The following is a 16,075-nucleotide window of genomic DNA, read 5'->3' as shown; positions in this document are numbered from 1 at the left end:
AGCACCGCCGGCACCCCTTCCCTCCTCTCCTCGGCCCTGCTCCTACCCGGCATCTTCCTCCCCCTCGGTGCCCGGCCCCGGGGCAAGAAGGTGCCCCCAGGCCCGTGGGGTCCGCAGGGGTGGGGCCGGGCCCGCAGGCCCTCGGGGGGCGCGGCCCCTCTGAGGGAGGGCACGGGAGGCGGTGGCGCAGGAGGAGGCGGGGGCGGTGGGTCCGGCACCCCCGGCACGGGCAGGGGGCGGGAGCGGCGGCGCCCCCCGGCCGGCGAGGGGCCGCGCCGGGCGCTGGGGCGGGGTCTGCGGGCGCCGGCAGGGCGGGCGGCGGCGGGCGCCACGTCGGCAGCGGGGACGGGCGGAGGAGTAAAGTCTGAGCGGAGCCCGGGCGGGCCGAGCGAGTCGTGAGCGCCGTGCAGTGAGTGAGGGGGCGAGGGAGGGAAGGAGGAAGGGATGAGCGGCCGCTGCCCCCGGCCCCGCCGCCAGCCGGGCAGCCCCCAAGCGCCCTCCCTACCTCCCGCGGATGAAGGGGAACTTGGATGGGAGGAGGCGGGAGAGCACCCGGCGCGCCCCGGCGGAGCCGCCGGCGGCAGAGGCGGGTCGGGGATGCGGAGCCGCCGCCACCTGCCCCCGGCGCGGGCACAGCCCGGCCGCCTTTGTGCTTCCTGCCGCCGCTCCGCGGGGCGGGAGGGCCGGGCCGGGCGTAGCGGCTCCGCCGCGGCCTTGGCTGCCACGTCAGTGCCGCCGCCCTGCGCCCAGATGCCGGCGGTGCCCGCCCCGGCCCGGCCGGGGACATGGGCGGGGGTCGCTGCCGGCCGCGGCCGCAGCTCCGCCGGGCACGCAGGTAGCTGCGAGGGGAGGTCGCGGCGGGGACTGCGGGGCTTCGGCCGCCCGAGGGTAAGGGGGGGCGGCTCCTCGGGTGTGGGACCGAGGCAGGGGGCCGCGCTGCCCTGCCGCTACCTCCCGCTCTGGGCCGGGCGCCTGTGGAGGGGCGGCCCCCCACCTGGGAGGGAGGGCAGCTGAGGGAGCCGTGCTCGCCTCGGCCTGGCTCTTGGATGGGCTTGTTCTCCTTCGAGAATTTTTCCAACCCAGTAGAAGCTTTCTTTCGGGTTTTCTTCTTTTTAAACTTTGCGGTGTTCGGATGTTTGCTGTAGTAACGTGCTCTTTGTTTCATCCATGTCTCTCGAGTCTAGCTTGGTGGAGTAGCATGTGAAGAGGTTTTTTGTGAGCTGTTTAGGACCAGCTTAGCTTTCCACATTCACCTAGCCTAGGCGTTTATGCGGTGTGGCCTGGAAATCAAGGCAAGTTGTTGTATGTATGCCTAGTTCTGGTCATTGTATGAGCTGCAGAGACAGCCTCTGTGGACGCAATTAAATGCTTCCTTCTGCCTAGTGAATTAGGGTGAAAATGAGAACTCTGAATCAGGATGTCCCTCCATAAGGAATGTAAATATCAAGTGCATGTAGCTTGTTTCAGTGTGTCCACTGTGTTGCTTCAGGCAGGATGCCCCTGTATAACTGGAGGGGTACATACAAGATTACTGAATTCAATATGTAGGTAGTGGTTTGCACATCAGTTTTAAGACTGCTCAGTAAATATTATCCAGCATATCATTTAAAGCTTTCTGTTTAACTGTGGTTAAATAGTCAGAAAAGTTAGTATTGCCTCCTCAGTGTAGAAATGGACAGCACTGCACAAGTGCAAACTGAAAAGTGGTTCTTGTCCAGCAAGTGACCAGGTCTAAATGTCAGGTAGGAGCCAACAAATAGGTGATGGATGCTAGGGAGAAGACTGTTTCATTAGCAGAGGTAGCAAGGAAGTTCAGAAGCTGCTTTATTGCTGGATTTTAGGCACAGTTAGGTTTTGTCTTTGAGGGCTTTCTGTAAAAGGAGATCCGAGACTGATCTGGAGCTCAGGCTTTAGGAAAGTGTTAAAAGAAATGGGGAAGGCTCTTCTGAAGACTGAGCCAGGATGACAAAACAGGTAAAATTGAATTTTCATGGTCTTTTTGAAGCTGTGCCGTGCACCTTACTAGAATTTACCATGAACTTCTTAGGAACCAGTTTTAGAGAACTAGAAAAGGGGAATTATGGTTCATGCCGCCTTTGATTTTATATCTTGCATCATTGCATCAGAGAAAACTTGATTGTCAATATCAGGTATTCTTTAGAGCCTCTTATGGATCCTGATCTATATTTTGGTTGAGAGTGATGGAGAAATGATGCATTCTCTATCCAGGGTAGATATGATATAGTAATGTGCTGGGAAGAGTTAAGGTTTTTTTTCAGGAGATATTTTACCTCTCTTTTGCTTTTAACCATGGGGCTTGTTTGGTTTTTAATACAGATATGTTGCATTACCTTCCCAGCTGTGTTCAGTTCCCTGCATACTGTGAGCCTGTTATGTACATTACTTACAGCAACTTCTTTTGGAGGAAGTTGTAGCCCATCCTGCTGTAGGCTTGGGAGTAAGTCGTGGTTCACACCTGGAAACTTCTAATCAACTTCTTGTGGTCTTGAAAATGCAGTCTCTTTTTCATAGCACATTGCTTCCAAGTCAGTCTTGCTTTGTGTATAAATCTGAATTTTGAAACTTGAGTTTTAAACGGAAGACTTCTTGAAATACTAGCTGTGCTCTTGGTTTTTACCTACATGCTTTCTACATGCCTGGATTTGTTTTTGTACTTTAGTGCTGTTAGCACTGACTCTTCTTGCAGAAGCTCAGTCAGCTCTCTCCCTTGGAGTAACAGACTGAAACAGACATTTCCATGTTGACTGTGCTCTGGAGGTTGTGTGTAAGAGCACTGAGCACAATTGCCTGTGACACATTACAAGCCCTAATCCAAGGAGTAAGGCAGCAAAGCTGATAGTGAGGAGTTGCTTGTACAGCTTGGAGCAGTACCCTGAAGAGCAACCATAATTGGGATTACCTTTTTTGGCTTCATGATTATTTCCTTGTTTAATTTGGAGAGTAGAGCACTTGCTCTTCCAAAAATTTAATTCTTAAACTATCATACCTAAAAATATATTTTTCCATGTACGTGAAATACATCAGGTTCATTCTGAAACTTGCTGCAGCTGCTGAAAGAGGGAAAGAAGAGCTGTTCATGTGTCAAGGGTTGTTTGTTTTCCGTCAGCTCTGTAGCCAGGCTTTCAACCTGCCTAGCTGGTAGCCAGAAGGAAGATAACTTCTTTTGTGGTGGAACAAGACAGGGCAATGGATTTGTTTGCAGCTCTGTCAGGTGAAATTTCCAGCACTAGCTGCTGCTGCTGCAGCCGTTTGGAGCAGCATGAAGCTGCCAGCTGAAATTGGCCCCAATCTTGGGTTATTTCATTGCTACCCACAAATATCTGAGTAGTGGCATTGAAACAAGCCAGTTTTCACTGGCTGCTGCTTGGGCCAGGTTTGCTGTGCTGAGACAGAAGGGCTTTTGTCTGTAAACTCAGGAAGACACCAAGAGCATCCGCTGAAACTCGGATAGTTACACATGTCTGTAATGGTTAGAGCCCACTTCTCAATGGAAGGCTAAAACTTTACACAAATTACTGTCCAAGAACTGCAGGCTCATTAAGGAGCATTTGTGTCTTAACATGGATTATCGTGCTTAATAGCAATCCTCATGGCAGGATGGAGTGAGTAAAATTATCTTCATTGCCCAGGAGGATTTGGTATCTTGGTGACAAATCTCTAAAAATGTGGCATCTTAAGGCTGTAGAAGTACCAACTTAAGAAGTACCAAGTGTGCTTCTTCCATACTGTAGGGATTTGTATTCCTGGTTCCCACTGTATACCCATGGCAGATATGTGACAATCACTGTTCCCTAAGATGTCATTAATGTTCTGCCTTTCTTATAGGTGTATGCAGAATACTTTTGTGGAAACAGCTAACAAGAAATCCACAAAGGAAGATATTTGGTGAGTAAGTTTTATTTCAGTCAGCTTTGATGTGAATGTACGTGAGGCTATGCCATTACTTCCAGAGCTTCTTGGCGCTTTCATTCGGGATCTTAAACACTGGTAATGTTACAAATAGCTCTTGAATTAAAAACCCTCTTCTAAACAATTTCCTTTTTTTTTAACCACAGTGTAAAACATTTAAGCTTTCTATGTATTTTATATTCTGACAAAATGGGAATGTGTTTTCTTTCAAAACAGTTGAGTGATTTCCATCTTTATTTTTTTTTTTAATGAAGGCTACAATTTCTTTTTAATGTATTGTTAAGAAAAATGAGAAGTTATCCCTTATCTCTTGAATGAATAGCATCTCATAAGCACACAGGAGCAAAAACCCAAGAAGTAGCTTACATTTATTCCTGTTCTAAGATCTTGGTTTGCTTCCACTTCTTGACATGAGAAAACACAGATGAAGAAGGAAACTGGAGTGTGTCAGTGATATGATAGATTTCTGCTTCATTAATGTCCCTATGAGTTTTGCTAGGCCTCATGGAGATCCTGCCTGATTCCATGTCATCATTCAATGAACTGGAGGCTTTTCTGCAGTGACACAAGTGAATTTGGCATCACAGGATGTAAATCCAGAAGAAAGATCTCTTCACTTTCTTCTTCCCTTTTTCTTTGGCCAGTCTTAGTGTACTTTGAAGAAGATTCTTAAAACTTATGAGAAGAGTTGCAAAGTTCAGGTTTCTGATAAATCTTTGCCTTGTTGCGTACGTCTGCAGTACTGGTAATCATTGTGATTAATGATTCAGTGTATAGTGGGGACTTTGAATCGACAGCTTCCAAGTTTCCAAAGTTCCTTAACCTATAGCATGTCTGAATGACTTAACTCTGCATGAAAGTCTTACATTTGCATCTCTAGGTCACTGCTTTTGTTTTCAGCTGAGATGCAGTCTCTGTTTGGTCTCATGAACTTTACTTTTTCTTCTTCGTGGGGACGCAGCTTCAGGGGAAATCTTGAACAGGACCCTCCCTTAGGATACACTGCAGTCTGGTGACTGGGGGACTCTGATGCACAGCAGGACATACAAGCCTGGATCTTAATATACAAAGGAGGCATTGAATGCTTTTACCTCCTTGGTATTATGTAAAATGTAGTGAGTGGTTTCTGTTTTTCTATCTCCAGTTTTTGAAGAAAAGAGTTGTGTTCCTGCCCTTTTGCTCTGAAGACTGGATGAAGTAATCTGCCACCAAGTGGTTATTCCAGGCCTTTGACCTCCAGTCAATAGAAGTACTCATCTTAAGTCTCTGGAAGGGAGCCAGGTTCAAAACATGCTCCTGTGCATATTCTGTTCACCAGATATGCTGCACTTTGTTTAGTACACAGGATTTTTGCATCACTTTTCAGAGTCTTTCAAGCCTCCTGAGGTGTTAAATTTGATACAAGGATGCATCATGCAAAGTGCAACATAGATATTTGAAAATTTTCTGTAGAAGAACTTGGTTGGATTTTGGGATTCCCTAGAGAGCTTTTACAGAAAAACAAAAGGACGTGAATTATCCTTTGTGAGATCTTGTGTGCCAAGTGGTGTTTTGGGTCAGGCTGACAGTGATGTGGTTCTGTTTTCACTTGCCCTGATATCATAGATCTGTGAGTAAAGCCTCATACAGGTTGGTTGGGGACACCTCTTGCAACATCATAGTATCACCAAGGTTGAAAGAAATTTTCAAGATTATCCAGTCCAAGCACACACAGGTGCTTCCAGGCACCTGTAGAACCACCCATTAAACAGTAGTTTTCAACTTTCTGATCTGCAAACCCCTGAAGGCTCTCTTCTGTGTATAACAACAGTGACTTACTTGCCTTAGCTGCAGTTCTCAGGTGTGCCGAGTTCTCTGTTGACTTCTGGGGCCTGATAGCAGCAGGTTGCCAGTGCCTGAAGAAAGACCGCTGAGGTCTGTATGGTTGCAAGTGAGTGAAGCATTTCTGTTGCACTTGTGTTAAACCAGTGCATGTGAGTTATATATATTGTTTAATATTCCTATTTAACTTTTAAAGAAAAGCTTGGAATCAACAATTATGTGACCTTGAGGTTGTAGGAAAGGTAATGGGAGGGAATGCCTAATCTGGACCACCTTATGTATCTAGTGCTGTGATTTTATATGTGCTGCTATTTTTTTTTCTCTATTATACTTTTAAACTAGACTAGAAACTCTGCTGTGAAGTTCCCCTGCCACTACATTGCTTTGCTCATTTAGCTTTGCAGGAAATGAAGCCAAATCTGAGACTCTGAACCAGACTGTGGAGAGTTATGAAAGCATCCCTTACCTGTCTTGTCTGCCAGTCTTACTCTAATTCTTCCTATTGGACAAGTCTTATCTTAATTAAATACTGGTATTATGTCATGTAAGACACATTCTAGGAGCTTCATCTGGGCTGTATCTGCTGTTATTGCTGTGTTCAGTATGTCCTTAATAGCATAAAATACTAAACCTTGTATGAAGTCTTGTGACAGTTTCTAGTGTTCTATCTGTCTGAAACTGGTAACTTACTCCAACTCCCCTCTGAAGTTTTTGATAATCCCTGACAGTCTTTTCTCTGTCTTTTTAAGATTAGATCACTTTTCTGAATGTATTATGTGGAATTGTTGACAGAAACATTTTGGAAGCTCAAACAAGCAATTTCCTCTGGTGTTCTTTTAGGAGTTACATGCTGTCTAGATACAAATAAATTCATGAATGTAGTTCTTTATGAAAAATAATTTGCCTCTGGCTTTACTAATTTGTCTCGAATCTGCTTTAAAAATGGTGTGGATCGCTTTTTCGTTCCTTTGTTTGAATTAAGACTTGCTAGGCTGTGACTTTTATTTTACTCTTTTTAGGACTTTCCCTAAGGCAGTGGTTAAACTCCTTCCACATTCTTGGTAATCATCTTCATGACTGAAATGGCCAAACGTTAATTAGGAACATAGTTGCTTCACATTGATACAGATATTTTGATTGAATAATGTCAAGCCTGTCAGTTTCTTCTGTCTACCCTTTCTTAGAGTGCTTTATAGTATTTCAGGTTGGAAAAAAGCAACAAAACTACATGGAACTTCTCATACTGAGGATGATAATACTGTATTTCTTTCAGCTTGCATTAGATGAATGCAAAGAACTCACGTAGTATCTGAATCAGGTCTTTTCTCAGAACCTGATTGTCCTCAGTTGCTCCCTGTCATTGGTCAGGTTCTTTTTTTTAAAAAATTTTCTTCCTCTTATTTGTGATTAAATAAAATAACAAGGAGTTTTATAATTGATAGTTCTTTAAATTGTCTTTTAACCCTCATGTGTTTTAGTCTTCCATCTTGATGTGTTGTTACTCTACAATTTCCTCATGAGTGGAAGCAGGGGGGCAGACACTGATCTCTTCCCCCTGGTGACCAATGACAGGACCCAAGGGAATGGCATAAAGCTGTGTCGGGGAATATTAGGGTGGATATTAGGAAAAGGCTCCCCCAGAGTGTGGATGGGTGCTGGAACAGCTCACCAGGGGAGTGGTCACAGCACCAGCCTGACAGAGCTCAAGAAGTGTTTAGACAATGCTCTCAGGTACATGGTGTGATTCTTGGGGCTGTCTTGTGCAGGACCAGGACCTGGACTTCAATGATCCTTGTGGTTTCATCTCAGCTTGGGATATCATATGATCCTTTCCTATTTCTTAGCTGACATGTTTGCATTTCTGGCTTTTGAGTGGCACTTGTTCAGCATTTCCATGGACGGGACTCAGAAAACACAAGCTGAGCAGGAAAGCAAGCAAAAATACCAACTGGCAGGATGGCCCTGAACTGATACCCGTAGTGCTGATTGGGAGGACTCTTTAACTCTCAATTTAGGCTTCCTTTTCATCCAAAGGTCTATGATTTAGTGTGTGGGTGCCAGTTTTTAGTGTGATGTTTTAACTTCATAATAATACTCTGAGGGTTTTAGCTCTTGTTTTCTAGATGAGTTTTCCCACCTGCTTCTGCCTCCACATTCCTTCTTCAGATCCCAGCCGCTGCTTTCTCACCCAGAGCATGTACAGTGAGATCTGGGCACAGCAAGAAAAGCAGGAATTATTTTTATGGTGCTTATTGACTCCTGCAAGAATTAAATTATTTAAAGACTTGTGCAGAGGGAATGGAACAAAGAGGTCACTGGCAAAAAGAGAGAAGGATGCTGACTGGTGTAATGTGACTTGTTTTTCTTTTTTCTGACCTTGATGCTTGCTGAGGAGGGAAAGCAAGATTAGCAGGAGGACTCAGGGGAGGAGTAAGGACTTAGTATCAAGACATCTTTTGGTGGGGGAGGAAAGTAGGAAGGAAACCTGGACTGGTTGTTACTTTCTTCCCTTCCAGAGAAAAAATTCTATAAGCAGCATTGCTGACTGAGCTTTCTCCTATGCTTCCCCTGTCAGGGACTGCTGCTCTAGAGCTTCTCTAGGAAACAGCTTCTTATGTAAAGAAATCTTCCCTAAAGTGTTTCCTTTGGAGAGTTTGTACAGAGTTAAAACAGTTTAGGTCTTCTCCTATCACCACACTATTTATGCAGTTCTGTGTCAAGATAAATTGTGTGTTTCTGTTGCTGTTTCTCCGTCTTGTTTTCATGGCATTTCTTCTAATTATGCTGTGAGGACTTGTTTTTAAACAGCTTTCCAAGTACCAGCAGTTCTCACAGGCATGCTGCTGTTGTTTCTCTAGGGGCCACCACCTCTATGATCACTAGGCTTTTTGTTTTCAGTTCTTAAACATAAGCTCTTGTATGGCAGTAGCTGTTTTGTTTTCCTACTTGTTGTCTTCCTGATTGCTTTTTAGGTTTGAGATGCACTTGGTGTGTGTGGCAGGTCTCACCAAGCCTGCTAATGTGGTGGAGAGCTCCTTTTTTAAGTATTGAGTCTGGTTGAAGAATGCAAAAGCACAATCTGATAATAAAAATAAGAGCAATTTGACAGGACCTGCTAGCTTGTCTAATTATGAAAAGATTGTGGAACTTAATCTGCTTGAATTTTGGATGCATGGATTACATTTATGCTTTGCCAGAAAAGATGAATAGCAGATGTGAATTTCTTTTTTTAGGCAATAATGAATCAAATGGACAAAAATCAACAGGAAGTCCCATCATACGCTCATGATGAACCACCAGAAGGTATGTATAAGTTTTCATGATATGAAGTAAATTAATCAGTTCTCTGTTTAAAAATGGATCTGCAAGCTGAACACTTTAACTTTCTTTTACATAACAGTAAACAAACCAACCCTGGGATGAGATGGGCCTGGATTATTGTTCACTTCTGTATTATCTGATTCCAAAAACGCCAGTGAATGTAACTGATAAACAACTGTACCTATAAATTAGAGAGAAGATGGCCAGTTACTGAAGGACTTAATTTGCAGATTAGTTTGCAGAGGTATGAATTGATCTAATGGGCACTTATTTCTGCTACTCATTATGTGAGATGTAAAGAGCCCAGCTTCATTTTTGGACACATTGCTCTGTTCATAGTGCATGTGACTTTTATGCGAGATGCATTAAAAAATATACAGAACTTCATTACTGCTTCTGGAGACTGTTTTTCATCATACAATTAACAGTGGTTCCAACTGTTCAAAATCTCATGCTTTCATAAAATCAAGCACGCACTTGACTTCGTTAATGCAGTGACATCGTGGTCTCCTGAACCAACAGAATGTTAAATTGGTTATTAGATCTGCAGAGGAAATGCAGTTGCAAAGGAGCAGAGTTTCTTCTAAGCTGTGGACTAGCAGGATTGGGCAGAGTCCTGTTTTCATAATGTGACTGGAAATATACCAGATCAAAAGCCATTCTTGGCACCTAAAAAAACATGTTCTTATGTGTGTTCTGTCTGCTTTTACTTTAAAACGAATTGTGTTGGATGTAGAGGTCGGTGACTCATGATTCCTCTCGGTTCATTGCTCTTCAGTTTATAATGGCCCTTTAAAGTTCTGTTTGTTGGTCTGGGATTTTTTTCACTTCAGCTTTTATATGTTGTATAATCAAACAATTTACTTCATTTGAACAACAGTATTATCCACTAACTGTACCAGAAAGGATTGGAGTAGCTCACTCTATTCTTAACAACTATTAGGCAAGAAACACAAGTAGAAGATGAGAGGAAAGGGAAAATAGGTTTTCATTACACAGTAATTCTTTAGCTCTGTTCTACTTGTTACAGTAGCATGTTGTGAGGACAAAAAATCTTTCTCTTTTGGTGCTAAGATCTCAGAAGCATTTCTGATAGCAAATGCCTGATTGGAAACTACCCCTTAATGTGTTATCTTCAAGTCTGATTTTTAAGGCTGGATTTTGCTTGCTTAGTTGTTAAGGGTTTTTTTGCCTTAAAGATTTAATTGTGTCTGAAAACTAGAACCAATTCTTTATTGAGTAAGGCAGTGAAACAAGTGGTCATTTTTTATCTTCCTAGAATATTCCCTAGGTTTTCCAGATTCAGAGTGTAATGGCAGAATTTGATCATCACTGGTTATTCCAAAGTTTTGTTTAAAGTCTTTGAGCAGCTAAGACTTATTTTCTTCTGTGCATTGTTTTCTTTCAGTATGACAATAACTAGTTGGAATATGAAGTCTAAATAGATGGAGAAAGTTGGTGTAGTTAGAGGGAGTAGAATGAAGCACAGCTCATCTTTATGTAAACTCCATCCTTGGAAGAGGCTTTTCCGTTTTGGTTCTGATTCACATGCACTCTTCAAGCTTTACAAGTTCAATTAAAATACTGGAATACCCTTGAAAAACAACCCCATTTTGAATGTTGTGCAAGGCCTTATACGTGATACACTTAACACCATCATAGAAAGATGGCCAAATGTGGATGGAAGGATACCAGTTCAATGCTGGCAAAATCATCTCTCTGAACAGGCAGCCAAAATACTCCTTAGAGGAAAGGCTCAATTCTGAAACCAATTTTCAGTCTTTCCTAAAGATAGAAATAGTTCTAGTTTGTTCAAATCATGTTCAACAAGCTTGGTGCCCAAAGGCTTTAAAGAATGTGTAGAAGAAGCTTTTGTTCTGCTTTTTATGAGTAGTGCTTTTCTAATGCTGTATTTTCTGCCTTGCAAGCAGCGCCAACCTTTGCAACCATGTTCATTCAAACTCTTGTTCTTTCTTGGATTCCTTTCAGTGGGAAGCTGGCTGCAAGATGGCCTGGTAGAGCCAACTCCTGGATAGGGAACTTGTGTGTCATTTTCTCAGTGCTCCATAAATCACAGAATATTCTGAGTTGGAAAGCACCCACAAGGATCATTGAGCTCAACTCTTAAGTGGAGGGCCCATGTGGGGATTAGCCCACAACCTTAGTGTTATCAGCACCATGTCTAAGTGACTGACCCAGTCTCCTTAGATTTAGGCATGATCTGGTACTCTTTGGAAACATACTCTTTAGAGAAAAGGAGACCAGGCCATGTGTGTGTCCTAGAACAGAAATCAACTGGCAATAAAACTTTGCAGCACTGGGTGTTTGCTAGAGCTCATGGACAATGCAAAGAGGATGCAAATGGGATATGCCAGCCATTACCAGGAGTTATTTACACACCATCACATTCTGTATTTACACATGTGAAATAGAGTAAATGTCAGGGGACTGGCTACCTGAAGTAAGGTAAATACATAAAAATGTATATTTATATGCATAAAATGTATAAATACATAAAAATGTATATAATAAGGTAAAGATAAATACATAAAAATTATGTTTGTTTCTCTTATTATTTTTAAAGTTAGTTATGATGTATCATTTCTTGCCTACATCAGTTCTGATTCAGTGAAATTGGCTCTTAAAATTCAGTGGGATGAAACTTTATGCCTATTTCACCCTGATGGTAGTGAACCAGTTAACTGGAAATTAAACAGTTTCTTACCAAATTTGTCAACAAGTTCTATTAGTCTGGTCACAAGAATCCTCTAGTGAATAATCCCTAGACATTGGATTTTATAGCAGACTCTGCATACTTTCTTCTGAGTGTGATGCTTTAAAGACTTTCTATATGTAAATAGAAATTCTGATCTCTGTGTGTTTGTGTTGGCAATGCATTTTTGCTGGGGATGTCCATGTTGAAAGCTGCTGGACTAGAATGAACCAGCGAGAGTATTATATGGCTTTTAGTAAAAGGCTGTCATTTATGCTTTCAGTTTCCGTTACCCTTTCTCTAATCTATATCAATTTCTTAATTAGGAGACTAGTGTGAGCTGGAAGGACTTTCAGTATTTTCAACTCCTTTGGGCTTCACTATTCTGTATCCTTGTTTTCCTGTTTTGGCAGCTTTGTAGAAAATTCTCTCATTTAGGTGGCATCTTTTGCTTTATTTATTCCAGGCATACACATAGGAACTCTGACCTTTACAGTTTTTTAATGAATTCTGAGTCCTAGGTCGGTCCTGGCATTATCACAAACATTTTGGCAGCGCATGGAAAGTCGCTCACCCTAGTTTTCATCTTATAACAGACAAGTGCTGGGACATGACTCTTGGAATCTGTGCTCTGGATGCAAGTTGTGGGCAGTGAGGGCACTGGGGACAGACCTGTTCTCCGTTCTCCTAAGGCGTGTTGCAGTGCAAAGTCAGTGTGTTGGCAGGGATGCTAGGAGGTCTCCTGTGCATCTAGAGCTGTCTTTTCTTTCCTGCTGCCTCCTAGAGTAGTTGTCCTCCTTCAAGCATGTTATTTCTGCTCCTGACTCCCTCACCTCTTTATTTGATGTCTCTTTATTCCCTAGCTCTGCCCACTGTGGTTCCACTTGTTCTTTTCTTGGTTTCCCTGTTTGTTATTTGGAACTAGGTGTTGTATGAGCATCCAAGAAAAGCAGCCTGCAAGGTAGGTATAGACTGTGTGCAATGGCTGTTAGGCTAGAAAAGAAAATACGTTTGAGTAACACTTTTTTGAAAATGCTTAAATCCTGGTGCTGAGATTGATTTGCTTGTTGTTTCTCCCCTTAGGGTCACTCAAAGACCACCCACAGCAGCAGGCTGGCATGCTTTCTCGTGTGACTGGTGGCCTCTTCAGTGTCACAAAGGGAGCTGTTGGTGCCACGATTGGGGGTGTTGCTTGGATTGGAGGGAAGAGCTTGGAAATTACCAAAACAGCGGTCACATCTGTGCCTTCCGTGGGAGTGGGTCTAGTCAAAGGAAGCGTTTCTGCTGTAGCTGGAGGCGTTACAGCTGTAGGATCTGCTGTTGCAAGTAAAGTGCCTTTAACAGGAAAGAAAAAGGACAAGTCTGACTAAAACCAAAACTGAGACATACTCAATTCTCCAGAATATTGCATCAGTGGCATTAAAATCTGCTAAGATTGGGACCATGAGAAGCCATGTGTCTTAGACACTTTATCTTCTAATGAGTTGTGCAAGTAACTCAATTTCATCTGAAAAGGACAGAAGAAGCTTGGCTAGCACAGCGTTTGAGGATTTATTAGAGTCTAGATTGAAGCTTTGTATCTGGTGAAATGTTACACTTGATAACTATAGAAGTGAGTGTATCTGAAGGAATAATACATATTTGAATAGTCATTTACTGTACATCTTCTGCAGTTTTGGACTAAAATGTGAATGTAGAAACTTGGTAGTTTCTGTGATGCCATCGATACAACAAGATGACAATTATTGTTCTCAGTGGTTTCCACATCCTCCTGCAAAGGATCCTTCAGCTGTTTAAAAGCACTGTTGGACGTACCCAGTCTTGGTTACGAACCTGTAATTGCAGCCTGTAAACTATCCCTGACTGCATTCTGCCAGTGAAGACCGGAGCAAAGAGACTGGAGATGTGCAGAAATTGGAAATGAGAATGGGAGATAGAAGTGAAAAAGCTTAACAGCATGGTAGAAACGATTATAAAGAGTAAACTAACTTAATGCCTTATTAGAAGAAAATCTCTTTTTACTAGGTGAAGCTGTGTAAAGAACTGTCCTGTCGTTTCAGTGCAGTTTACAGCATGAGCTTTAGGCTCTTTATAAATACTGATATCTGAAACTTTCTCAGTTTTTACTGAAAACGTGATTGCTTCATCTCAGGTGTATTTAATAATATGCATCTATCTCCTGCAAGTGAGGACTTGCTTCCAAGAAAGTTCTTAGATGCTAGAAAAAATCACAGCCTGTGAAAAATGGGCTGATGTTTGTGGTCATCTAGCACAGCTGTCTAACTTGCTAGGAATTCTTGTGTAGCTGGAAACCACTGAAGAACTAGCAAAGCCGTTCTCTCAACTCTCTGATACACCAGGTTAGCTTTTTGCTCTGTTTAAGCAAATTCAAGGAAATTTTCACTACATTTCTTGTACTTTTCACCTTGATTTATGAGTAAAATGCAATACTTTTATTTAAAACAAACCAAAAACAGTAGATGAGGCCTTAAAAAAAGAAAGGCAAAGTCATTCAAGTAATTTGTACACTGACAGATTTCAAATGTTGACACCTCAAATGGGAATACCTGTACATCCTCTGCAGCTTGTGAGGCAAAATGCACTTGTAATGACACAGGGTGAGGTTGCCTTAAAATAGAAACCATTTGTGATCTTTTATTTGTGTACTGATTTTGAAAATAAGTAATCTCTTTGGAAGCCCATGGAAAGCATCTGCTCATGGTGTGTATGCAGTATTTTCTAAAAACTTTTGTTTCTGTGGAGAGCTTGTACGCTTACTTTTTCAGTGGCTGTGGTTGTACTAGAAGGTTATATGGAGGGACTTTTTAAAAATGAAAAAAACTCGAAACATATCACTTGTTTTTTGTTCACGGGTGTTGAAAGTACCCCATATCTCAATTATGGTACCGTAGTCACCCAATCTCTCTGAGCCATTGGTACTTCTACTGTACTCTGTAACAACTTTATTTTGCATCAGAAATCATACATGTTGGAAGCATAATTGTAAGCGTGGAACTTGGGGTGGTGGGGAAAGCAAAAACCCAAGAAATGACATCTGCTCCTTCTGTTAGATGCACCAGCTGCTTGGTTCTGATCTGCAAGGGTGTGATGAGGTAAGTCAATAGAAAAAATGGAAGACTTTAACTATTTTTTTATAGTCAAAAACAAATTGCATAGAATACAGTATTGTTTAGAGGTACCAGTTAGCTCTAGAAATGAGCTAGCCTGGATATCAGAGGCAATTTTGCTGCAGCATATAATTTAGTATGGTCTGCTCCCCTGCAATATCCAGTGTAGCAATATCCCCCAAGTGCTGCCATTGAACTCTTTGGGAGTCACCTGTTTGGAGCACAGTGATAATTTGTGACACTCAACCAAACTCTTCCTAATAGTTTTTCTGTAAATGGGAATGTTGAACTGGCCATACCCACTTTTTTATTAAATTCTTTAATTTTAAACTATGAAACTTGCAGCAAAACAAGCGTTGTCTGAGATGAGCAATGTTAGGTATGTAAAGAGTTGCCAGCCATTATGTTTTGCTTTTAACATATCCTGTAGCTATTGAGTCTTGTAAACTGAAACTTTTACATGCATATGGGTTTAATTTTCAAAGAGCTTTGTCCTGTATCCTGTGTGTTTTCTGTTCACTTGTGAAACTTGCTTAATCTTAAAAAGTTGTTCCAATTCTGTCCTGGCACCTGTGAAACATTAAATTGTTGCTGTTTCAGACATTTGAAAGCTTCCTTAGTTTTGTGGAGAAAGGCATACTTAGGTATAAATCTTCCCACAGTACCATGCTCCAGAGTGTCTTCTATTTGTGTCTACTTAGCACCAACCAGCTCTTAACAAAAGCTAACTTCAGTGTCTAAACTATGCACTGACACAGCACAAAATCCTTTGCAGTAATTTTCTTTTCCCCTGGTCAATGATGCTTGGGATTACCCAATTTTAAGATCATAGTGAGCTGAATGGAATATGAAACTGAAATTTTCTGGGGGAGTGAGGTTGTTCTTTTTTCTTGGGATTGTTTTTGTGGTAGCTTTATTTCACTTTCCTCTTCCCAGTCCCCATTTCAAAAGGGGAAATGTTTATGAAGGCAGCTTGTATGCCTGACTGCTGTCTAGGTAGTGAAAAGCTTACTCACAGGCTGCTCCACAGTCACTGTGAGTAAGGAAAGTTGACTATTTCAGCAATACAGTGTTTTGGTGACTGGGAGCTTTCCTGAGGTTTTCTTGTAAACGAATCCTGTGAAGAAGAGAGAAACAGGTCCCAGGATAGAGTTAGGAATGA

The 16,075-nt window shown here is 42.2% G+C and overlaps 1 protein-coding gene across 7 annotated transcripts; it reads left to right on the top strand.

Moving 5' to 3' along the window:
• The first annotated feature begins 261 nt into the window (after window positions 1-261).
• On the top strand, window positions 262-15,516 carry TMEM263 (transmembrane protein 263). Of its 7 annotated transcripts, none has more exons than XM_030263138.4 (4): window positions 262-409; window positions 3,847-3,906; window positions 8,985-9,054; window positions 12,869-15,516. In XM_030263138.4, exons 3-4 carry the CDS (start codon window positions 8,991-8,993, stop codon window positions 13,153-13,155), a joined length of 351 nt encoding a protein of 116 aa, XP_030118998.1. In that variant the 5' UTR covers window positions 262-409; window positions 3,847-3,906; window positions 8,985-8,990; the 3' UTR covers window positions 13,156-15,516. The 7 variants fall into 7 exon arrangements, 6 of the variants coding, with proteins under 6 accessions (XP_030118998.1, XP_072779557.1, XP_072779556.1 ...); XR_012053560.1 differs by lacking the exons at window positions 262-409; window positions 12,869-15,516 and adding exons at window positions 418-888; window positions 9,152-9,459; XM_072923456.1 differs by lacking the exons at window positions 262-409; window positions 12,869-15,516 and adding exons at window positions 418-835; window positions 12,649-12,860.
• The last annotated feature ends 559 nt before the right edge of the window (window positions 15,517-16,075 follow it).

Source organism: Taeniopygia guttata, chromosome 1A, assembly GCF_048771995.1.
Source record: "Taeniopygia guttata chromosome 1A, bTaeGut7.mat, whole genome shotgun sequence".
NCBI lineage: Eukaryota > Metazoa > Chordata > Aves > Passeriformes > Estrildidae > Taeniopygia > Taeniopygia guttata.
The sequence above is the reverse complement of the archived record's forward strand: the minus strand, read 5'-3'. Positions and strand labels throughout refer to the sequence as shown.

Bases quoted from the DNA above. Each gene is read 5' to 3' on its own strand.
- TMEM263 (XM_072923456.1), top strand. From the start codon at position 445: ATGAGCGGCCGCTGCCCCCGGCCCCGCCGCCAGCCGGGCAGCCCCCAA. The intron at 836-3,846 runs GTAGCTGCGAGG...CCTTTCTTATAG, and splicing joins CAGCTCCGCCGGGCACGCAG to GTGTATGCAGAATACTTTTG. The intron at 3,907-8,984 runs GTGAGTAAGTTT...TTCTTTTTTTAG, and splicing joins TCCACAAAGGAAGATATTTG to GCAATAATGAATCAAATGGA.